General features: G+C 49.6%; 8 protein-coding genes across 8 annotated transcripts in view; 4 read left to right on the top strand and 4 right to left on the bottom strand.

Annotated features, from left to right (window-relative positions):
- Window positions 1–444: 444 nt before the first annotated feature.
- Window positions 445–2,094, top strand: METBIDRAFT_80079 (uncharacterized protein; the record flags this gene model as incomplete). Its single annotated transcript, XM_018859168.1, has 1 exon — window positions 445–2,094. One exon carries the CDS (start codon window positions 445–447, stop codon window positions 2,092–2,094), a length of 1,650 nt encoding a protein of 549 aa, XP_018709363.1.
- A 477-nt stretch (window positions 2,095–2,571) lies between these two features.
- On the bottom strand, window positions 2,572–2,826 carry METBIDRAFT_61599 (uncharacterized protein; the record flags this gene model as incomplete). Its single annotated transcript, XM_018858318.1, has 1 exon — window positions 2,572–2,826. A coding segment is annotated over one exon (255 nt), but the record flags the coding sequence as incomplete, so codon positions are not given.
- Window positions 2,827–3,713: 887 nt separating this feature from the next.
- ADE6 (phosphoribosylformylglycinamidine synthase) lies at window positions 3,714–7,994 on the top strand. The gene has a single exon (XM_018856388.1). The coding sequence runs from the start codon at window positions 3,867–3,869 to the stop codon at window positions 7,914–7,916; it is 4,050 nt and encodes a 1,349-aa protein (XP_018709361.1). The 5' UTR covers window positions 3,714–3,866; the 3' UTR covers window positions 7,917–7,994.
- Window positions 7,995–9,379: 1,385 nt separating this feature from the next.
- RPS3 (40S ribosomal protein uS3) lies at window positions 9,380–10,374 on the top strand. The gene is made up of 2 exons (XM_018855177.1): window positions 9,380–10,178; window positions 10,212–10,374. The coding sequence occupies exons 1-2, from the start codon at window positions 9,480–9,482 to the stop codon at window positions 10,230–10,232; spliced, it is 720 nt and encodes a 239-aa protein (XP_018709360.1). The 5' UTR covers window positions 9,380–9,479; the 3' UTR covers window positions 10,233–10,374.
- A 2,776-nt stretch (window positions 10,375–13,150) lies between these two features.
- On the bottom strand, window positions 13,151–13,474 carry METBIDRAFT_47778 (uncharacterized protein; the record flags this gene model as incomplete). The annotated part of the gene is made up of 1 exon (XM_018858218.1): window positions 13,151–13,474. The coding sequence occupies one exon, from the start codon at window positions 13,472–13,474 to the stop codon at window positions 13,151–13,153; it is 324 nt and encodes a 107-aa protein (XP_018709359.1).
- Window positions 13,475–15,017: 1,543 nt separating this feature from the next.
- On the top strand, window positions 15,018–18,842 carry METBIDRAFT_47628 (chromatin-remodeling ATPase; the record flags this gene model as incomplete). Its single annotated transcript, XM_018858198.1, has 2 exons — window positions 15,018–15,416; window positions 15,459–18,842. 2 exons carry the CDS (start codon window positions 15,018–15,020, stop codon window positions 18,840–18,842), a joined length of 3,783 nt encoding a protein of 1,260 aa, XP_018709358.1.
- A 108-nt stretch (window positions 18,843–18,950) lies between these two features.
- On the bottom strand, window positions 18,951–21,365 carry METBIDRAFT_80073 (uncharacterized protein; the record flags this gene model as incomplete). Its single annotated transcript, XM_018859167.1, has 3 exons — window positions 18,951–19,054; window positions 19,106–21,092; window positions 21,150–21,365. 3 exons carry the CDS (start codon window positions 21,363–21,365, stop codon window positions 18,951–18,953), a joined length of 2,307 nt encoding a protein of 768 aa, XP_018709357.1.
- Window positions 21,366–22,316: 951 nt separating this feature from the next.
- The window catches only part of METBIDRAFT_13878 (uncharacterized protein), a gene marked incomplete at both ends in the record, with an annotated part of 3,097 nt that continues 1,504 nt past the window's right edge, over window positions 22,317–23,909 (bottom strand). Inside the window, 2 exons of the mRNA XM_018854441.1 lie at window positions 22,317–23,530; window positions 23,605–23,828. Coding sequence (XP_018709356.1) covers window positions 22,317–23,530; window positions 23,605–23,828 — 1,438 coding nt within the window. The remainder of the gene's footprint in view (window positions 23,531–23,604; window positions 23,829–23,909) is intronic.

The following is a 23,909-nucleotide window of genomic DNA, read 5'->3' as shown; positions in this document are numbered from 1 at the left end:
GCATGATCTCGAACATGAAAATTTGCACCTCAGTCGGATCGGGCCGGTCGCCGGCGGAGATGGACTTGAATACCAGATCACGTGCCCGAGAGAATAGGTCACAGCCGTTCAGAAGGTGTCCCATCTCTCGATGTTCGCCGAACAGCTGTCAGAATTGTAGTCATCGCCTAAACGGACCTACAGTATTCGAAATCTCGAGTAAAATAACTGATAGAAATGCTATATTTTCGGTTAGTGGTGCTCAAAGCGATATCTCTTATCGCGAACCCCGGACTTTTCAGTCGCGTCGGGATATTCCGACATCCTGCAATGAGAACATCATTTAAAGTTCTTCACTATATAGCAACTGGTGGAGCCTGCTTTTTTTTCAAATCGCTATTTTCTTTTTTTCCCCCACATTACTCTCGGTGATTAAAAATATTCCAGTCATCGAATACCCGTGCAATGACTGAAGTTTCTCGAGGCCGCAAGGTGGCCCAAGTCTCTTGTCTGATTGTTTGGTGCTTGCTAGCAGCAGGTCCTGTTTTTGGTTTTGCTGCCCTTAAGCCCGTGCTCATCAATGAAGGCGTGTATCTGGATAAGTGCAATCTTGAAGCAACGAAGGGCTTTTCTGAGCAACTGCTTGGCAAGGTTTTGCCATGTGACGAGCAGGATTTGGCTCTCAATTTCTTGTTCACGGTAGCTTGCATGGTGACCAATATCTCGGCTTTGCCTGTCGGCTCGCTCTTGGACTCGTACGGGCCGAAGGTTACTGGTGTTCTTGGATCCTTGATCATTTTTTTGGGTGCCGCCGTGCTTTCTTTGGCCAAATCCATCTCGCTTTTCGATGGATACTTGTGTGGTTACACGTTGCTCGCCTTGGGAGGCCCTTTTGTGTTTATTTCGTGCTTCCAATTGGCCAACAGTTTCCCCAAGAACTCTGGGCTAATTTTGGCGCTCTTGACTGGTGCATTTGACTCATCCTCCGCGCTATTTCTCATCTACAGACTCATCTATGCCAACTGGTTCCAGCTCTCGATGCTGACTTTCTTCTTCTACTACTTGGCCGTACCGATATTCATTTTCTTGTGCCAACTCATAATCATGCCGGCAGACTCATACAAAACTGTGGGTACGTTGGCCCGCATTGCCGAAACTGCAATCGACGAGACAGGCAAACCTCTCAACAAGGACTTGCTCCTTCCAGTGGACAGAGATCTGCCGGAGGAGGCAGTTGTTTTTGCTCAACCAAACATGTCTGAGACCACATCTTTGCTAATGAAAAGAGCGTCGTTTGGATCGTTTAACAGGAGAGGCTCAGAAAGACTCGACTCGTTCACCCGACTTGAAGCCAGCAGACGTGACTCTACGATCTCGAGAAACTCAGTGAAATCCGTGTACGAGCGTGAGGCCGAAGACAAATTGTTCGAGTCCACGGGCGGTGTTTTTGGTGTCATGCACGGATTTTCTGTCATGGACCAATTGAAATCGCCGTGGTTCATATTGATGACCGTGTTCACCACCATCCAGATGCTCCGAATCAATTTTTTTGTGGCCACAATCCGGTCCCAAGAATCATACTTATACGGTAGCGAGGAGACAGCGATTGTTATCAACGAGTTTTTCGATCTAGCCTTGCCACTTGGGGGACTCTGTGCCATCCCGTTTATTGGTCTTTTGCTTGACAACTTGACGACGCTTCACGTGTTATGGCTCTTGTCGATAATCTCCATTGTTGTTGGTGTGTGCGGCTGTTTATCATGGATTCCTGCGACATACTTGGGGATTATTTTGATGGTGCTATATAGACCGTTTTACTACACGGCAGTGTCTGATTTTTGTGCCAAGGTGTTTGGCTTCGAGACATTTGGCACTATTTATGGCACGATCATTTGTTTTTCGGGAATCTGCAATATTCTCCAGCAGGTCATGGACAGAATCACCCATACGACTTTCCGCCTGAACCCAATTCCGATCAATGCTTTATTGACATCGCTCACTGTGCTCTTTGCCGGATTGATCATCAGCTACGTCATGTCTCAAGAGAAAATCATGAAAAGGCAGAACCTAGAGTTGGAAGCCCAAGAAGCACCAGTCAGAACGATTCCACATTAGACCCAACAGTAATTCGTATTCGGAAAAAATTGAACAATGAACCCTGGAATAACTAAATTTACATATATGCTGTGAAAATAAACAATCCAATATAAATTAACATCTTAAGAGTACAAAGTAAGCCGCAAACTGCTTCTCCTTGCATTATTTAAAGTCTTTTCTTCAGCCTCTCCCGTTTAAACTCTTCGACCACCAAATCTGGGTCAAGAGCCGTGAGTTCAGGAAGCATCACCACGGGCTCTAAATGCTCGGGCTCTAAATGCTCGACCTCTCGATCCAAGTTTGTCTGCGTCGCGCTAACCATATTTTCGCTTTGAGTCATCAAATAAGGATCACAAGTGACCAGCTTGCTTATTTCTCCCGACAGCAAGGTTTTTTGAGGAATCCCCAGGAGAATATCGTGACTGGAAATCATAATCGCAAGTCTAAAGATTACTGGTGCAAAACTCACTTTTTTCCTGCAGCTTCTTTGGCAGCCTTTTTCTTTGCTTCCTTTTGTTCACGTTCAATCTGTCTTCTTGAGCCCTTGATGATTTCCAAGTGGCCGACTCTACTGGAGATCAATTTTTCTGTTCCGTTCAGAGAGCCCACAGACTTTCTGAGGTTATAAGCCTGCTTTGCGACTGCTTTCTTTGGCTTGATGATGACTGGCGCAGCAGCTCTCAAGTTGCTCTGTCTCTTTGTGACTCTGCCTTTGCCTTTCGACTTCAATTTAAGATTTCCTTGAGCCATTTGAGTAGATAAGATATGAGATGAGATGGGATGAGTCTGATAGTATATGGGAAATGCTAGATGCGGGATGCACTGGGGTCATGTATGCATCAATGTACAGGTCCAGAAATATCTGATCGGTATTAATTGTGTGAATGGGTTAGATCGATTATCGAAGATAAGATGATTCTGATCATGTTCCGAGTATTATGTCATCTAGTCCATGCCATATGTGTCTGTTGGCAATTGATAGCGGTATGTCCACAGTATTGCTGAAACGTGTGAGCTATATTGGGAGTTTGGCGGGGAAGCAAAATTGTTTGCAGTTTATATAAATTAAATCATGACTCGTATATGATTCGGGTGTTGTCGTGTTCTTGAATAAACTTGAAACTTACTGCCTTTTGTGTTGCGCCTAATCGTCAAGATATGCTGCCCGTGAGGTGGAATAATAAGTAGAATTGAGGGCGAGAGTCAGAGGCGTGCGGATACACTCCGAGCAGCCAGCCCCAAGCATTGACATTTCAGTCGACACGAAGAGTAAATGAAGCTGGTCGTGTCCAATTAATGTTCTTCAAGTATTCAAGTACATCAGAATATCCAAAATCTTATCCACTGCAACTCAAGTATATCTGTAGTCTGTCGCATACTCACCTTGAGCACCGGGCGAGGTTGTAGAACATAACCAAGACTCACACTATGCAAATAACTTGTAATCAGCTAACCACACAGAGTATCGATGTTCTGCAAGTGACTGGAGAACGAAGCCTCACCTGTAAACGGCGTGCCTCACAGGTCTATGAGCCCCGAATATCTACGGTGACTCAGTCCGAACCGCACGGCCTGCATATTTGCCTGACTCGGCCTTCGCTAATTAATTTCCTCATCTCGAGACTCCAGAGTTCTCCAGCTCTTAGAACATTGTTGTTTCCTGGCTCTAACTAAGCGCACAGTTCTCTTCACAGAACAAACATATCTCTAGTAAAGAATCAAAGCTTGTGCTTTTCTGGATCTTTGCTATTGCTTTGTTTGAAACGACTTCCCACTGAACTTTTGTCGAGATGAGTGACAACTTTCTCGTTTTGCCGGGCCCTGCGGCCTTATCTCCTTTCAGAATCAACTATTTGATCCAGGACTTGGAGAGAAAATTCGACTGCCAGGGTGCCATTGTCAACGTGGCCTCTTCATACACGCACTATGTGTCCTTGAAGCAGACACTCTCGGACTCGCAGAAGAAATTGTTGGAGATTTTGCTCACGTACGATCAAGCCGTCGACACCTCCGTGGAAACCAATAAAACGCTCCAGGACTTGTCCGCAGTGACTGGAGAGGCCGTGGAAGACGCTCGTTTTGCCACTTTGACTGACTCCAACTCGTTGTTGGTCAGAGTTTTGCCCAGATCCGGCACGATTTCCCCATGGTCCTCAAAGGCCACTGACATTGCCAACATCTGCGGGTTGGGCGACTTTGTCGAGCGTATCGAGCGCGGATTGACGTTGTTGATTACCGCCAAAGAGGGTACATCGCTCGTAGATACGTTGCGCGCGGACGCTGCGGGCCTGTTGAACATTGTGTTTGACCGGATGACGCAAGTATTGTTCCTCAATGAGCAAGTGCCACAGTACACGGACTTGTTTTCGCACCACCTGCCTAAGCCATTGGTGGAGGTGGACATCTCCGGCGACAAGTTAGTACAGGCCAACAAGGACTTGGGCTTGGCTTTGGACCAGGGCGAGATCGACTACTTGATTCACGCATTCAACACTGTGATTGGGCGCAAGCCCACTGACGTAGAGTTGTTTATGTTTGCGCAGGTGAATTCCGAGCACTGCAGGCACAAGATCTTCAATGCGGACTGGACCATCGACGGTGTCAAGAAAGACTTGTCTTTGTTCCAGATGATCCGCAACACGCACAAGAAAAACCCACAGTACACGGTTTCCGCGTACTCCGACAATGCGGCTGTCTTCGAGGGCCCCATGGGCTATGTGTTCACGCCGGAGTTTAAGACGAAGGAGTGGCATGCGATCCGCGAGAACGTGTTCACGTTGGTCAAGGTCGAGACCCACAACCACCCTACGGCTGTGTCGCCATTCCCCGGCGCTGCCACCGGTTCTGGAGGTGAAATCCGTGACGAGGGTGCGGTCGGCCGCGGCTCGAAATCGAAGGCCGGACTCTCGGGCTTCTCCGTATCAGACTTGAACATCCCCACATTGCCTCAGCCCTGGGAGCGCGACGTGGGGAAGCCAGACCACATTGCAAGTGCCCTTGACATCATGCTCGAAGCCCCCATCGGCTCGGCTGCGTTCAACAACGAGTTTGGTAGACCGGCCATCAACGGGTACTTCCGTACGTTGACTACTGAGGTGCAGAATGCCCAGGGCGACAAGGAGGTGCGTGGTTTCCACAAGCCCATCATGTTAGCTGGAGGCATGGGTGCCATCCGCCCCGGCTTGGCGTTGAAAGACACGCGCATCACACCAGGCTCGCAACTTATTGTGCTTGGTGGCCAGTGTATGTTGATTGGTTTGGGCGGCGGTGCCGCGTCTTCTGTGTCCTCAGGCGAAGGCTCGGCTGAGTTGGACTTTGCCTCTGTGCAAAGAGGCAACCCGGAGATTCAGAGACGTGCGCAACAGGTCATCGACGCGTGTGTTTCGTTGGGCAAAGAGGGCAACCCAATTCAGTCCATCCACGATGTCGGTGCTGGCGGCTTGTCCAACGCGTTGCCCGAGTTGGTGCACGACAACGACTTGGGCGCCCGCTTCGAGCTCCGTTCCATTTTGTCCTTGGAGCCTGGCATGTCGCCCATGGAAATCTGGTGTAACGAGTCGCAAGAGCGGTACGTGATGGGTGTTGCGCCCGAGAACTTGGCCATGTTCAAAGCCATCTGTGAGCGCGAGCGTGCGCCCTTTGCCGTGGTCGGCGAGGCCACCGAGGAGAAGCGTTTGATCTTGTCTGACTCCTTGTTGAACTCCACACCCATTGACTTGGACATGTCCGTGTTGTTCGGCAAGCCACCCAAGATGTCCAAGACCGCCACCACGCAGCCCTTGCAGTTGCAGCCGTTCGCTACTGCTGACTTGGACGTGCAACAGGCCGCTGAGCGCGTGTTACAACTCCCCTCCGTGGGCTCTAAGAACTTCTTGATCACCATTGGTGATCGCTTCGTCACGGGCTTAGTGGACCGTGACCAGATGGTCGGGCCTTGGCAGGTGCCGGTGGCTGACGTGGGTGTGACCAACACAGCGTTGGGTGACACGATCTTGGCCACTGGGGAGGCCATGGCCATGGGTGAGAAGCCCACCTTGGCACTTATTTCTGCCGCCGCGTCCGCCAAGATGTGCGTAGCCGAGTCCTTGCTCAACGTGTTTGCTGCAGACATTCCTGCACTCGACACGGTCAAGTTGTCGGCCAACTGGATGTCTGCTGCAGCGCATGCTGGCGAGGGCGCCAAGTTGTACGAGGCCGTTCAGGCTATCGGTCTTGACTTGTGCCCAGACTTGGGCGTGGCCATTCCTGTGGGCAAGGACTCTATGTCCTTGAAGATGAAGTGGGGTGACAAGGAGGTCACGGCACCATTGTCCTTGTGCATCACGGCGTTTGCGCCGGTCTCTAACACATCCAACACATGGACCCCCGAGTTGAAGGCACTTGACGAGGATACCGTTTTGGTGCTCGTCGACTTGGCTGCGCAGGTCAAGAAGTCCTTGGGCGGCTCTGCGTTGGCCCAGGTGTACCAGCAGGTGGGCGACTCTGCCCCCAACGTGCACTCGCACGAGCTCTTCAAGAACTTCTTGGAGTCCTTGATCGCATTGCACCGTGATGTAGACGTCTTGGCCTACCACGACCGTTCTGAAGGTGGTTTGTTCACCACCGTCAGCGAGATGTTGTTTGCTGGTCGGTGTGGTGCGGACTTGAGCTTGACGTCTAAGGAAGACGTCTTGACCGAGTTGTTCAACGAAGAGCTTGGAGCAGTGTTCCAGATCCGGTCCGCGGACCTCGAAAAGTTTGTGGGTGTTTTGGGCGCCCACCATGTGGCTGAGTCTTACATTTCCGTGATTGGTAGACCTACCACGGCCCAGGCCTTGTCGATCAAGGTCAACGGTGCACCAGTGTACGAGAACACGCGTGCGGACTTGCAAAAGTTGTGGAGTAACACCTCGTACCACATCCAGAAGATGAGAGACAACCCAGCCACTAGTGCCCAGGAGTACGCATCTATTCTGGATGACGCGGACCCTGGTATTTCGTACCAATTGACCTTCAAGCCCCAGGAAATCACGGTGCCTGTGCTGGAGAAGAAGCCTAAGGTCGCCATCTTGAGAGAACAGGGTGTCAACTCGCAGCAGGAGATGGCTTGGTCTTTCAGTCAAGCCGGCTTCGACGTCTACGACGTGCACATGTCCGACATTTTGACTGGCAGGGTCACTTTGGATGACTTTACGGGAATTGCTGCCTGCGGTGGCTTCTCATATGGTGATGTTTTGGGTGCCGGAGCTGGCTGGGCTAAGTCGGTATTGTTCAACGACATTGCCAGAAACGAGTTCAAGAAGTTTTTCCAGGACAGAGACGACACCTTTGCCTTTGGTGCGTGTAACGGCTGTCAGTTCTTCAGCAGAATCGCCGAGTTGATTCCTGGTACCGAGAACTGGCCCTCATTCGAGAGAAACTTGAGTGAGCAGTACGAGGCCAGATTCGTCATGGTTGAAGTCGAGAGTTCCGACAGCAACAAGTCCATTTTCTTGCAGAATATGAAGGGCTCCAAATTGCCCATCGCCGTGGCTCATGGTGAAGGAAGGGCCAGTTTCAAGGACGATGGTGTGAAGGACGCTTTCTTCAACACGGAGAAGCAGGCTGTCATCAAATACGTCGACAACTACGGCCAGCCCGCTCAAAGCTATCCATTCAACCCCAACGGTTCTCCAGAGGGTGTTGCTGGTATCGCGAACGCCAACGGCAGAGTGTTGGCGATGATGCCCCACCCAGAGAGAGTCACCAGATTGGAATCCAACTCGTGGTACCCTAAGAAGGAGTCTGCTGAGTGGGAGGGCTATGGCCCATGGATTGCGTTATTCAAGTCTGCTCGGCAATGGGTTGGAGACAGATTTTGATGGGATATGCGCGTAGCTTTAGGATTGATTCATACAAAATAACATTTAAATGAGAAACATGGAAAGGGCATTTTGCGGGATTCTTGCATTGATGCTTGGACGTCAGTAGGCTGTAGTGTAGAGGAAAGATCCCGGACTCTAAAAAGGTGCACATGGTGAAGGAATGGATCAGTGCATCAGTGATTTCACGGAGGAAAGGAAGAGTCGATATTATAATGGTCGAATATTCATTTGCAATGTTTTTGCCTTCGTCTGCTTGACTGTGGTTCCAATAAGCCCGTGACATTGGTGAGGATGAGACATGAGGTGACTCCACGCGTCGCCGGAGATTCATGAGCCTGCTTCTGTAGGTGATACTGGTGTCCTCTTTCTTTCTTTTTTTCTCTTTCAAACTTGGTGGCTTTGCTGGAAGCTATGAAAAGCAGGTTGGATGTTTAATCTGAACTATTCGGGCTCGACTATTTGCCAAAGGCCCCTTGTATAGCTTCAACACCGCTCGAGTTGAAGTCCACGGAAAAAGCAGGCGAATGGGCTTTTCTGGGAGATTCTGTTCCTGTTGATTCTCCTGTACACTTCATCGGGTGTGATTCTCCACGGTCTCACTTGAGCAGATCAAACTGGATGACTTCATACGAAATGAAGCGAGCGTCCCAGAAAACCGAAATTTCTTGGGAAATGACTGAGACAGGGATGTTCCTTTACTTCAGCTACAATCCCTCATATAAAACCCCGGTGAATTCTCGTTTCAGAATCTCACAATATATGATGGCATGTGTTCAACTTTTCCACAGTGCCCTGATGTGAAAAGAATTCAAATCGAATAGACATACGGACGCCTGGCGCAGGTCATATTAAACCGGTCCTTCTGGCATTCACCGCGCGTTCTTCAATTATGGCTCCCAAGTTTCTTCTGCAATACAGTTTGCAAGGACAGCCCCAATCTTTCAATACTAAGCAAATAGCATTCCATCAATTTCAAGATTTTTTGCACCCTCAACGGTACCATATTGGTCTTCATCTAAGTTCTCATATCGAGAGTGCTTCGAGTCACATCACAAGGTAGGAATTATTTTTCTAGGCTCAATTTACAGCCATCACTTACAACCATCAAGATCTTCTGGAACATGAAATGATTACGTGGCACTTACCAACAACAGTGGTCTGTTACGTCACCAACCTAAGGTTCAGCGGACTGCTGAAGTAAGTGCATGAAATATCCACAACCAGGAACATATACATCAGAGCAAAGAGAAGAAAGCCTGAGACAGCTGTGCAGTACTCAACTGTCTAAACATAAAAGTGTGCTTCAAAATAACACCTGCTCTTGTATCCAAGTGACAGGGGCCACGGGTAAAATTGGCGCCCACCCTTCCCTCGGCGCTATGGCTGCAAAAAAGAACGCGGGTGACACTAGTCACGTGATCAAGCGATGGGCACACCTCGTTTCTAAAACTAGGTCGTGTGCACTGACAAAAAAAAAACTTCGCGCCCACGTACGAAAAACTTCATTGAAAATTTTTTTCAGCTCTCAGTCCTTTCTTTTCCATCCCCCATTATCTTAAAATGTCTGCCCAACAAATCTTGTCCAAGAAGAGAAAGTTAGTCGCTGACGGTGTGTTCTTCGCCGAGTTGAACGAGTTCTTCACCAGAGAGTTGGCTGAGCAAGGTTACGCCGGTGTTGAGGTCAGAAAGACCCCAACCAAGTTGGAGGTTATTGTCAAGGCCTCTAACACTCAGGGTGTCTTGGGTGAGCAAGGTAGAAGAATCCACGAGTTGACCTCTTTGATTGTCAAGAGATTCAGATTGTCCCCAGAGGGTATCGTCATCTACGCCGAGAGAGTCGAGGAGAGAGCCTTGTCTGCTGCCGTCCAAGCCGAGGCTTTGAAGGCTAAGTTGTTGTCTGGTTTACCAATCAGAAGAGCCGCTTACGGTGTCTTGAGATTTACCATGGCCGCTGGTGCCAAGGGTGTTGAGGTTGTCATCTCCGGTAAGTTGAGAGCTGCCAGAGCCAAGTCCCAGAAGTACGCCGACGGTTTCATGATCCACTCCGGTCAACCAACCAAGGACTTCATTGACTCCGCCATCAGACACGTCTTGATGAGACAAGGTGTCTTGGGTATCAGAGTCAAGATCATGAGAGACCCATCCAAGAACAAGTTCGGTCCTACTTCCTTGCCAGACGCTGTCAAGATCTCCGAGTACAAGGAGGAGGATGAGGTTGTCCCAGCTCCAACTGTCAACGTTTACAGACAAAAGGAGGCCGCTGTCGAGGCTGCCCCAGAGGCTGCTCCAGAGGCTGCTGAGGCCACTGCTTAAATGTGAACCCGTTGTTATCTTTTTCAATCACCACATCAGTTCTTCTTTAAACCCAGTTGTAGACTTTTTGTATTCCAGAGTGCACAACCTTTAATTCGCTTGGCTCAGTTGAGCTCATTAGAACTTGATTACTTATTGACTCGAGTTCCGGAAATAGGGAGTTGCACTCCTGTCTGGCCTTTCCTCTGCTACTTCCGAGGTAAAATGTCTGGACTGGATTTGGCTTACACGTATTTGAGGACAACTAGCAAGCCTGTTCATCAGTCCATGTTCCGAGTGTGCATATGGAGTCAAATCATCTTGAAATTCATTACCTGCCCCAAATCAGCTTTGAAACGATAAAGTGTAGAGCTCTTCGATATTATGTGAGTCTCAAATGTGTTGTGTCGCAAGGTAACAGTGTGAAAAGATTGTTAATTGAGCGCAGCTTGCCCGATTGAAAGTTAGACAAATTTACAACATCTAACGTGTCGCCAGTTCATGGATGAAACTTCTGAAGATCAAGCCATTGAGTGAATCCCGAACTGAAAAAGGGCCGGTTAATGCGGATACATTCAAGGGTTAGAATAAGGGTGTGAAAATCCCATGATACAACGTGTATATCATTGATAATACTGAAAAGTATGAATTGATGCAGTAATTTTGCGAGAATCACTCTTAATCATAGAACTACTAATTTCGCCGAACCGGGCTGCGGACTGGTGCGTCAAATTCACGTGGACGATGAGCGGGGACTGTTATGGAGAAAAAGTCGTCGAGCTCTCAATTTCAAATTTACATAATAGCTGTAAATGTCAAATTCTTGTTTCGTGAACATGCTAAGAATGTAGGAATACTTACTGTACCTAAACCAGTACGGTTTGGCCATGGTTTTAGACATTGCTTGAAGACGAACATGGGAATCTTATACAATTGATACCTACATTTTAATTTTACAAGCACGAGGCCGACTTTTGTCGTCGCCAAAAATTAGGGAGTGAAAGAGTCGAGCGGGATTTGAGCTTTGAAGCGAATTTTGATTGGGGTAAGCAGCAAATAATCCAAACCGCACGCCCCAACCAGAAAGCAGTCAGCACAAAGCTCTTCTCCAAAAGTTAAGATTCAAGACAAAGTGAAATTAATGGTACGATCCAGAATTGTTCAACACAGCCTGCAAATGGAATGTTTCCCTCTTTCCAGTTCCGGTTAACCGAGAGCGAAAGAAGAGCAGCCTGTGTATAGTGTTCCCCGGGTGTGTTCAAGCGGGCCGAGCCGCACTTGTATGTCCGAAACTGAGAGGTCCGAGGCCCGTTTCTGCCGTCACTAGTCACATTGGCCTTACCCCGAACGAGCGTGCAAGTCACAAAGTTTCATTGAGAGCCTGGTGTGTGAATGACTAGAATATGCTTCGCTGGCTTAACTTAGACTTTGCGCTGTCTCGAATTATCTCGAATTATTGAGGACATAAGGCCCGGTGCGGCGGACACGGCCCAGTCGAAAAGGCTCGTGTTTCGACTTTACGGCCTGCATACACGCGCCCCCGCCTTCTTATCTGCTGTGGCATCACGAGGAAAAAATAAGTGGAGCCATGGAACGGTCTGGCATCATGCCCCCAGAAACCAGGCGTCGGGATTTCTGAGCACTTTTCCTAACGCACCTAAGAATATCCTCGCTTCCGGCCAGACTGTGGGCTCTTTAGAAACTCATATTCCTTTTTGTTTTTGTTTGGGTGGTCTGCCAGTTTCACTCTTTTTTTTATTCCTACTGTTTTTCATTCCTACTGTTTGCGTTTCTACCGTTTGGCTTTTTACTGTTTTGCATTTTTGCTCTTTTGCATTTTTGCTCTTTTGCCGTTTTCCAGTTTGTTTTTTTTTGCTTGTCTGGATGTATCTGTAGATAACAGGCATGGGGAATGTAGCAAGCTTTCGACGCGTGTAGAATAATCTCGAGAGTACTTCTCCCCTATTTTCTGCTGGATTGTTCCGAGCCAATCCGCCGGATGCGATTTTATGATAAGCGCGAACGACTCACAGTCTTTCCTCAGTTTGACGTCACATCGCGGGCATCGGGGGCTCGGACTTCGCGGAGATACCCCACTCGGTGTTTTCGGAGTTACAAGTCCTTGGGTAAGTATATAAGGTGAGTAGAATCCCCCATTCCCTCGGACTTTTTTTCCCTCAGCAAAAAGCTTTGAATTCTCACTCCATATCTCGAGACTTCCCACACTACACTCAAATCTATTCAGCAATGTCTTCTTTCACCAACTTCTTGCAATTGTCTACCGACGTCTCCGAGCCATTTGTGATTCCAAATGTGTCTCCCGTCTCCCCCGTGTTGCCCCCTACAGACGCCAGTATCGCTTCGCTCTCTGACAGCCCAGTCAACAGAGAGAGAAAGGTTTCAGTCATTGAGCTCAACTAAGTGACTAGAGAACCAGCACGACACTTGTCTGCTGCTTATGAATAATGGATATCTGGGTACATGGTAAATAGCTTGATTTACGGGAAATAAATATATAAGGTAAAGCGGTTTCTGCCGAAAGTGAGTAGTGTAGTGCCATGAGGGACTAGCTATTGTTTGACTGTTCGAACGCCGGCCATCCGATGGAACTCCATTTCGCGTAACTGGCGTTTGGTGCTTGCCATGGTCCGTGCTTGGATAAAAAGATGAATGTGCTTAGTGATATGGACAGCCCGCAATGAGGGGACCGGTTTCATAAACTTGTAATAGCGCTTCTGCCAACAAGGCTCGAAAACAGCTGAATCCCCAGTCCTTCGAGAATTGGATCTATGGTGGCAATGGCTACGGATAACCTTCATGGCTCAATCAACATGCCTACGTTTGACCTACATTCAGGACGCTCCCGTTGTTTTTCTTACATGTATTCATCGAGCTACTGCCCGAACACCGAAAATATGCATGCTCTAGTCTAGCCAACCTTAGAAGAGATCGTAAAACTCGTTGTACTTCCTGACGTAGTAAGCAGAGGACACCCCTCCCAACCCCAACAACAACAAAGGCACAGGCTTAGCGAATTTGGTGGGCACGGATCTCCCAAGCCCAGCGGCAAACAACGTGATGGAGCAGCCAAGTGCCAACTCCAAGCCCCAGTCGGCGTTGTTCTTCAACAAGTACCCGGAGTATCCGTAGAGTGCAGCAAGGGCGGTGCCCGCGATCAAAGAAGGCTTTGAGCCTCTACGAAGATATCCCATAGTGCCGCCCACGGCACATAAACCGGCAAGTGTAAAGGCAGGATGTTCCATGATAGAGATGAGGGGGGGTGTTCGGGTTACCGAGGACCATGCGTTCAGCAGTGCCGGTGCCGCGCCCATGCCGGTCACGTGACCGGGCGTTCGCCACGCGGGCCTCAGGGCATAGATGAAAACAGGCCGGCCGTGGGGCGCGGAATATTAGTTATGAGCTATCAGTACGCGGAAATGCCCTGCGTTGTCAGGAGCAGCCGCTCACGTGACCCGGCACACGTGTCTGCAGGCCTTATGGCTGTTCTGGCATTTCCACGGGGCTGGGGAAATGAAATGGCAGTCGCTGTGCTGGCTGCGACGTGAGTGTGCGCTGGTTATGTTGTGCACTTTATGTTGTGCACTTTTTATGTTGTGCACTGGTTATGTTGTGCACTGGTTATGTTGTTTACTGGTTTTGTTGTGCGCTGGATTTGTTGTGCGCTGTGTGTTTTTCGTGTTTTTTTTGCCGTGTCTGTTTGTCTTCGGCATTTGTCCTGAGCATGTGTCCGGTTCCATGCTGATTTTCGTCGCTTCTGGTGAGTGCCTGCCATGTATGGGTAATTCCACAAGGTGGGCTTGGCACGACTAATTCAAGTCACCCCCATGGCTGGTCATGGCTTGCGCGGTCCATTCATTTTACTGACAGGGCATCCGATTCTGTGCGCGGCCTTTGGCAAATTCCCGGCTCAATTTTCTCGCCCAGGCACTCTCTCATACTGGTGGTCCGGATGGGCGCCGCTGAACGGAGCCCAGTCACGTGCACGCCGGGCTCCGCACTAAGGCGCTTGCCACACCTACACCAAACTCGCGCGGCCTCCAGACGAATCATTGGGTCGCCCGCCCTGTGCGACATTGTTCGGCCAATCGTAACCCAAACACGAGTCCCCGGCGGGCGCCCGACTTCTCCAACATCCCGTTTTTTTACCCGCCCGCCCAGGCCGTGCCGTTCCTTGCTTCCCCGGGACTCTGTGTTCAAATAGTGCAGCTTCCCCCGTTGTCCCGAAAATGGCCGCTAATCGCCGCCCAGGCCTTTCGCAGCGCGTGCTGTCTTTTCACGCTAACAAATATCTCGTGCCCAGCGAAAGCGCACTCAACGGAGCGCTCGCTCGCTCGACAAAAAGCGAATTGGCTGGGTTTGTTCGGGAAGGAAAGGAACGGGAAGGGGGAAGAAAAAAAAAACCACTCGGCCCAGCAAAAAAAAAAAACCCACCTGCCCAGCACACACGGCACAAGCACGTTTTCTCGTCTCGTCACCCGCCAGCAGCGCCCATCAAAAGCTCCCCGCGTATCCCAGACTCTGTAGAAAAAACACAGCTTTCCCGCCATGAATCTCCTGTCGTTGCTCTCGGAGCCCAGCCCCCAGACACCCGCCCAGTCCAACGGCCACCGGGCCGAACCGCCAGGCACCTCATTGGGCCCCCACACAAACGGCTCGGCGGTATTTTCGGCTGCAAATCCTGCCGATCCGGTGTCAGGCGACCGCCTCGCTGGCGGCCCAATGCCGCTCCACGTGTACGGCAACGGCAGCGGCAGCGGCCATGCCAACGGCCACAAAACCAGCGCCATGCAAGTGCCCGGGGCCCTGAGTTTGGATCTGCCGAAGGCGGCCGGCGAGGCACCGGCATCGGCGGAATCCGCCCCGCTTGACCGGGCATACCTACAACACTTCGAGGCCAACATCAACGCCATCACCAAGCTCGATCACATTCTTACGGAGTCGCTGAAGCTCAGTGTCTTGGCTTCCGAGATGAACGCGTTGGAAAAACGTCTCGCAAGCTCCGACGAGATTGCCGCCAGCTACGTCGATCGCGTGACCACAGAGGAGATTCTCCTTGAGGATACGGGCGCACCCGAAAACCTCTCTCTCGACACTGGCTCCACGCGTGGGCTGCTGGACGAGGCTGTAATCGCCGCCAGAGCACAGTTGCTAGAAGAGTGTGCCTCTGCTCGTGTGGACGCGGATGTAGAGGCTTCGTTGAATGGCAAGTTGGCGTTCACCATGGAGCTGAAGACGTCCGCAAAGAAGACCCAGCGCTCGTTCAAGCGCACTGGCGCAGCTGACGCGAAGGATTCCAAGCGGAGAAAGACCGATGATCCCGACGCAACAGAGGAGTTCGACGCAAACAATTCGCATGTCCAAGACGCCAAGGATCCAGGGAGACTCAGAATCAGACTCTCCTTGAAAGATTGCAATATGGATGCGGCAATGCTGTCTGCAGAGCCGGCATCGTCCTCCGCCACCTCCTCGAAGGATGGTAAAGTGTCACCTTCAAAAACAAGAGAGATGAAGTCTATGATCAAGCTCTATGACAACACGTTCCTCGGGATCTGGAGGGACTTGTCGCGGAAGGACGGCCCGAAAGTATCTCGTTTGATGCAGCAGTCAAATCAAGCAAGATTAATCAACATGAGAAAAACCGCTGTCCTTGCCTCAAGAGAGGCCAAACGTTGGCAAATGAAAAGCAATAAGAATCAGAAGGACTTGACTTCAAAAGCCCGGAGGGCCATGAGAGAAATGTTCAACTTCTGGAAGCGGAACGAGCGTATCGAGCGTGACGCACGCAAGAAGCATGAGAAGGATTTGATAGACAAGGCCAAGAAAGAGGAAGAAGATCGTGAGTCCAGAAGGCAGTCCAGAAAGTTGAATTTCTTGATTACACAAACCGAGTTGTACTCCCACTTCATCAGCAAAAAAATCAAGACTGACGAAATCGAAGGCTCTGATGCCGATCCGCGTTTCAAAGATACGCCCGAGAACCAATTAGACAAGTACCACGGTGTCGAAGGAAAACAAACAGATATTAACTCTCTCGATTTTGATAGTGAGAACGAAGAGGAGTTACACAAAGCCGCTGCCGCTAACGCTCAAAATGCTTTGAACAGTGCAAAATCGCGTGCCGAGACATTTGATGACTCGTTCAGGAATCCGGATACCAATGGCGAGGAAATGAACTTCCAGGACCCAACCATGCTTGGAGACTTGAGCGCTGAACAGCCAAAAATGTTGAAGTGTACTCTAAAAGAGTATCAGATCAAGGGCCTCAACTGGTTGGCCAATTTGTATGAACAGGGTATCAATGGTATTCTCGCCGACGAGATGGGATTGGGTAAGACTGTTCAAAGTATCTCGGTTCTCTCTTACTTGGCGGAGGCCCACAACATCTGGGGCCCTTTCTTAGTGGTCACTCCTGCATCGACCTTGCATAATTGGCAGCAAGAAATTTCCAAGTTTGTTCCTGGTTTTAAGGTGCTACCATACTGGGGAAGTACCAAGGATCGTAAAATTTTGAGAAAATTTTGGGACAGAAAAAGTCTTCGCTATGGGAAGGATGCTCCGTTTCATGTGTTGGTCACATCTTATCAGCTTGTGGTCGCAGACGCTGCGTACTTTCAAAAAATGAAATGGCAGTACATGATCTTAGATGAGGCACAGGCAATCAAATCATCTCAGTCATCCAGATGGAAGTCCTTGCTTAGTTTTTCCTGTCGTAACCGGCTATTGCTCACAGGAACCCCGATTCAAAACTCAATGCAAGAGTTGTGGGCATTGTTGCACTTCATCATGCCATCATTGTTTGACTCCCACGATGAATTCAGTGACTGGTTTTCCAAAGACATTGAAAGTCATGCACAGTCCAACACACAACTCAACGAAGAGCAGCTTAAGCGTTTGCATGTTATATTGAAACCTTTCATGTTGAGGCGTGTGAAGAAAAATGTGCAGAGTGAGTTGGGTGACAAATTAGAAATTGACATCTATTGTGACTTGACCAATAGGCAAAAGAAATACTATCAAATGTTGAAATCCCAAATTTCTCTTGTGGACTTGCTTACAAATTCAGGAAATGATGAAAACAATCAGTCTTTGATGAACTTGGTTATGCAATTCAGGAAGGTTTGTAACCATCCCGATCTATTTGAAAGAGCAGATGTTCACTCTAGTTTTGCTTTCGGAAAATTTGCTGAGACTGGATCTTTTTTGAGAGAGACTGAACTTGAGGTGGCATACACGTTAGAAAATTCCATTGGGTTTGAAATTCCTCGTCGGGTCTACGATGACTTGCTTGTTCCAAGCATGAACAATACTATTGGTACCCGCAACAAAATCATGGAGAAGTTCAGCATTTATAATCCTGAAAATGTTTTGGACGACAACCTCCATAACTTTGGCTGGTTGGAATTCACTGATACATCTCCTTCTGAATTCAAAAAACTATCCACGCAAAACGTCATTGAAAGAGCCATTGATAGGCGAGAGTATACTGATATCAATTACGGACGTCTCAATCGTTTCAAGTATATGTACGGAGACAGTGATGGATTTGTGCCCAAACATTGCCAATTTCTCATTACTGAACTTGAAAACAACTTCTGTCTGGTGACCAATTCTACGCACTTGAAGGAGCTTCACTCCATTCCCTTAAAAAATTACGAGGAAATGTATTTGAATGTGCAACAGCCAGCAGCCAAACCAACTGCTGTGGCTGCTCCTGTTGTTGCAAAGTGCAGTAGTTATTCCTTCACTCAAAACTTAAATTCAGTTTTGTTTGATCAAAAAATCAAGTCGAGTCTTTTGCCGCTCACTTTAAACTTCGAACTTGGCTTCATGGAACAAAAAATGCCTGTTTCGGAATATCCAAAAAGTGATATGCTTCCCACGCCGGTTAACAAACTCATGGATTATTCCAATATCAGAATGCCTTCGATGACAAGGTTCATTACGGAGTCCGGTAAGCTAGCGAGATTAGATAAATTGCTTGACGAACTTAAGCAAAATGATCACCGAGTTTTGGTATACTTTCAAATGACTAAGATGATGGACTTGATGGAAGAATTTCTAACTTTCCGGCAACATAACTACATAAGATTGGACGGCTCTTCGAAATTGGAAGATAGAAGAGACTTGGTCCACGACTGGCAAACGAAGCCGGAGATCTTTGTGTTTTTATTGTCGACGAGAGCAGGAGGCTTAGGTATTAACTTGACGGCCGCAGACACGGTGATTTTCTACGACTCTGATTGGAACCCCACCATTGATTCTCAGGCAATGGACAGAGCGCATAGATTGGGTCAAACAAGACAAGTTACAGTCTACAGACTTTTGACCAAAGGAACGATTGAGGAAAGAATGAGGGATCGTGCCAAGCAGAAAGAACAAGTTCAACAAGTTGTCATGGAAGGCAAAGCCTCGTTTGCTAAGAAGAAGGATGACTCCACAAGTAAGAAGAAAGACGTTGCATATTTGCTTTTGGGAGGTGGCGATGAGGTGCCTGATACGACCAGTACGGGTAGCGTGACACCACGAGATGAGCCCTTAAACAATACCCTCGAAGCCATGTACCATGAGGGTGAACCGGATTTTTCTGGTACCATTACACCCAGTAGTTAGTTCACATCGAAGACCGAAGAATCAATCTAAAAAATAAGTGCTAGATAGGATGTCCACCTTGGGGATGTATTAGAGTGACGTACTATACATATACGACGCTACATAGACCTAGCTGCCAGGCTTGGCGCTAAGAGATTCCTCTAAGTTGCGCAAAAACGTCGTGTTCTTAGTGATGCTGATTTGGTCTTGGTCCTCCTCGACAAAAAGAGGCTCTTTGATCGTTTCGGAAGTAAGGGTTTTGCTTTTAAGATCTAGATTCTCACTCTCCAAATTGTAGATTCTTGCAAAGCTTTCCTCGAGTTTCTTTTCAAGGTCTGCCTTTGACATACCCTGGGTCGCCCCCTCGGCCAAAAGTTCGATTCTTGCATTCTCTTCATCATCTTCATCGGTGGTTATTTGAGTAGAAGCAATGAGATCGGACAATCCAGAGATGTTTGAATTCATTGACGTCCGTGAAAACCGGGCCGTCTGATGACCATTATTCGCCTTTTTCGTTAAAGCGTCCAATGCGGCCTGATTATAGCTCTCACGATTCAATCCACTGAAATTATACATCTTCAGGGTATTTGCTCTCAGTTGAACCCTCGTTTGTTGAGGATCTTCTAATACTGTCAAAAGACCAAGCAGTAGCCCCGATGAAACTCGCTTTGACTGTTTGTCAGCCCTTTCCGGTGAGCCAGTTGTATCCAAAGATACTTGTGAGTCTCTAGGTGACACAATCAGATTGTTTTTTCTTGACTTGGCAGACAGGGTGCGGAACGACTTGAGATTAAAGTTGTGTTCGCTGTGCAAAGAATTGCGCTGGGAGTTGGACCTTGAAGAAGTTACCGATGTTGCGGAATTAAACTTTTCCTGGAAGCCTGACTTGTATTCGCCCATACATGTGCCAAAAATCTCCATGCATGACTCTAAGTCGCCTTGAAACAGGTCAAAAATGGCTAGTCTTTCTTCGTGCTCGTCAGCATTGTTTAGGTTGGCAATCAGTTGGCTATACTTTTTGAAGTATTTGAGGCTGGTCATCACAGTCAGCAATTTGTTGATAAGGTTATTGAGTTCTGCATCAGAGTCAAGTGCAAGCACGTCATCGGCTTTATTATTGTTGTTGAAGTTGTGTGCTAAGACATCATGGTTCGCGTAGTCTGAGGAGCCTGGTAAATTCTCGAGTATCTTGAACTTTTCATTCAAGCCTAGAAGGTGGTCGAGTGTCCCGGTATGATCTTGCAACACCTTATCGAGCCTTGCAGCCCTGCGTGTGGCCGTGCACGACATCTGATCGGAAGCCACGTCAATATTCAAATGATCCGAAAGTGTCAAGAGGAAAAAGTTGTGGGAAGGACAGTCGTGCACAGTTAGGAGCTGGCACACAAAAAAGCGCCGGTGGCTGTTGAACACGCTCAATTTCGCCGTGAGTGCTTCGAGCGTGAGAGGATCATCATGCTCAGATTGCAGGGTATCGTAAATAGCGCTGACTTGAACGCTGTTGATCAGACAGTATTTCTCAAGCAACGCTCCATTTGCCAAGGGAAGGAGTTCGCGAATAGAATATCTCAAGTTGAGGACAAGACTGGTAAGAAGCATGTCCAAGTGTCTATCCGGTGATTCCGAATAAGCCGACGAACCCATATTGGACAGCTGTGCGGGGGCCTTTCTTTGAGATGAAAACAAGCGCAGCTCCTTTAACCTGATGATATGTGCAATAATGGCCTTGTTGACTTTGCAGTTTGAAATCATGAAGTCATCTAGGCTTCGTAGGCTTCGTACGGATTCTATGGTAGCCTGAGCCCGCTTAGACTTGAGAATCCAGGTGGAGGTGATCAAGAGGATCTTGAATAACTTGATGCGAGAGGCCAGCTTCATGCGAGAAGAAGAGAACTTGATTTGCTTCAAGAGAAAGATTATCAAGCTGATCGTGTTAAAAAGGAGCTCCGGGCGCAGTAGGGATGACGGTACGAGTAAGACGTACTTCTTGTTGACGATTTTCAACCGGATGCCGTCGTCACTAAACTTTCGTTTTAAAGATACAGGCACGTGGTGCTCCCCCGAGCTCCTGGCCTGTAATAAGCCTTCGAGCGCCTGCTCATTCTTGGAAAGCACGAGCGAATCGTCCAAAAGATTCGAGAGCACTAGGTTGTACTTGAACTTCTCCACTAGCAGTGCCCTGATTGGGGGGAGACGGAGATACTTGAGGATGAATTTACTGAAGTTTTCGGTACACGGCTTCATGGTAATGAGATTGTCTCTCCTCCCGTGCTGGGAATGACGCAGGCCCGGTGGCTGCTGGAGTTTGAGGTGATTTTGAGAGGCCACGCCCGTGTAGAGGATATCGGAGTTCATGCCGAACGAGTTTGTGCGGTTACAGAGAGTCGGCGACCGCAAATCATACTCTTTGCTTCGGTGCGGCTGGGAGCACTCACTGGTGCTGACGGAGTCAAACCGTTTTCGATGGTGGGACGTCTCCTCAATGCCCCAATCGGCTTCTGCAGGCGGGAAAGGAGGCGGAAATCCCGGCCTGTCAAAGTTCATCACAGCTGCTCGCAAACAAGTATGTAGGGTTCATCAGATGGCCGGATGCCAGCAGCTTAAGTGTGGAATGGTGGGTTCCAATTTGCAACCCAGGGAGTGTACAGACCAGGCGACAGTGGCGGTAAACTTAAAACGCGTATGTTTTTTGTTTTGTCTATTCCGAGTGTGTCAATGGCTTTTTGTGGGTATCTGTGTATGCGTTTGGGGGTGATTTGTGTTGTTTTGGTCTGTGCAATCGGAGTGTTTTGTTTTGACCGAGGGAATTCAATGCCCTGGCCTGCAAATCAAGGGAATTTTTTAGTACAGTCCGATTGGTTTTATTCACACAAATACAAAATACACTGCCGTGAGTTAGTGTTTTACCTGAAGAGTACGGGGTAGTCTGGCTGATACACGGTGGGGACCAGTTTTGTTCACGTCTTCAAGTATGCCTGACTGCACATAGGTGGATCTTTCGCAGGACGTTGGGGTAATCCTGCGGCGCAGCGATGGTGCCGGAAGGCCCGTTCCAACTACAATACATGCCATATGCTCTATTTCTGTTCCAAGAACATGCAGCCGTTCCGTCCCAACAGTAAAATACTTTTGAGCAGGAATCTTCGTGAATATGATTCTGGTAGAATAGGAGCAGTTTTTCGAGTAGAAACAGGCTTGTGCAATAAAAACTGTACTGATCTCACGAACGCAGGCTTGTTTAACATTTATATTTCAACGAAGGGGTGTTCGTTTTTCAATCTTGAGTTTCTCGAATTATGGCCTGTTCAGAATCTGTCTTTGAAGATATTATCCGCATTCCCATGCTTTCGAACCCCGGCTAGCCGTGAGGAAATGGGAAACAGTTTTGTTCAGCAGAACCAGTGTCATCCCAACAAGACCAGTTTTTCCGAAACAGACACCTGCCAGCAGACTGAAGTAGACTGGCGGCCTACAGGCAACCAGAAAACCGAACCACTAGAGAGACATGGTCAACGGCGGCTCGAGATAAAAGTCGCCGGCGGCATTGCTCTCGCCACCGAAAGCGTAGTCTGCGTCCGCCCTGTAATTCTCCGGGTCCCCGTCGAGCTCTTCCAGCGCTGTGAACGTCATGTGCGAGCTTAAGTCATAGCCGAAGCCTTCCTCCATGAAGGCGTCACCGGGCCCCGCAACGCCGTTGATCATGCCAGCATGATCCGCATCTTTTGCGCCAAAGTCCAGCCCCTTGGGCTGCGCGTGTTGTTGTGGGTATGACCTGTTCGGCGCGGTTGGGCCGAAGCCTGGTGCATCCATGGGCGGCTGCGCCGCGAACATAGGGCCGCCGTATATGTTGCTTCCGATCATATCGTCCAAGAAGGCGGCATCACCGGCGCTGCCCATGAGCTCGTTCATGGGGTCCGACTTGGGGTAGAACATGGCGGGCTGCCCATTTGCGTGCTGCTGCTGGAGCTGGGCAATACTTTGCTGCTGGAGGAGCTGCTGCTGCTGCTGCAGGAAGAGCTGTTGCTGCAGGTCAGGCGGCTGGGTGCTTGGCGTGCTCGCCTGCGACGGGTCATGGTGGCCTTTCAGGCTGGACGTCTGATGGTGTTGGTGCTGCTGGTATTGTTGTTGTTGTAGCTGTTGTTGTTGTAGCTGTTGTTGCTGTTGTTGTAGCTGTTGTTGTTGTTGCAACTGTGCGCTGTGAGATGATGCGATCCCAGGCGTCTGCACGATATGGGGCATTGGGCCGCCGCCCGGCGCAAGGTCCCGCGGGAATGGGTCTGCGGCAGCGCGCCCGGTGTCCCAGTGGGGCGTGACCGGCAGAGGCCCACCCGGCTTGGCGTGGAGCGGGGACTTGGACGGGTTGCTGCGCCCGGCGCTACCCTGTGAGTTGCGCAGCACCGACGTACGCGGCACCACCAAAGGCGCCACACCCGGAGCAAGGATGGGCAGCGCCTTGAGCGCCAGCTTGCCCTTAGCCAGTGATTTGCGACTCTTGGGCTTGGGCTTGGGCTTGGGTAGAGGCCGCGGCATGGGCATCGCCGGGCCCGCGCGCTGGGGCGGCGGCGGGAGCACGCCCGGACGCGCCGGGCAGGGACCTTGAATGGGTGCGAGCTGGGGAACGCCCCGGCGGCCAAAGGGTCTGTTGCAGTCGGCGGCGCGGATGTGGGTGCCCACGGGGCGCCGTGGCTCGGCGGCGGCATGGCCAGGCCCTGGTGCATGTTCATCAAGAGGCACCACCAGTCGTAGAAGAACGAGTCTGGCGCGTGCTCCAGCGGGCGCACACGGGCTTCCTTGGCCAAGGCCTGTGCTGTGTGCGTGCACCCGTTTTGGACGAGGTATTCGTGGAGATAGGTGAGGAACGCCTCGCGCGGCGCCCTTTGCTCGTGTTCAGAGTGGTTGTTCATGATGGGGGAGCCAGGCACTCGGGCGTTGGGTGCATCCGTGAGCGCAGTGGATGGCGGTGTGCTGGGTGTGGTGAGGGCGGTGCCAAGCAGGTGATGGTATGTGCTGGGTGGAATGTTCTGAGTGGAGTGTGCTGGGTGGAATGTGCTGGTCTAGTCGGCGGCAGTTTGACGGTGGTTTCGGGCA

This window comes from Metschnikowia bicuspidata (genome assembly GCF_001664035.1).
Source record: "Metschnikowia bicuspidata var. bicuspidata NRRL YB-4993 chromosome Unknown METBIscaffold_9, whole genome shotgun sequence".
Taxonomy (NCBI): domain Eukaryota; kingdom Fungi; phylum Ascomycota; class Pichiomycetes; order Serinales; family Metschnikowiaceae; genus Metschnikowia; species Metschnikowia bicuspidata.
This window is presented reverse-complemented; position numbering and strand designations above follow the sequence as displayed.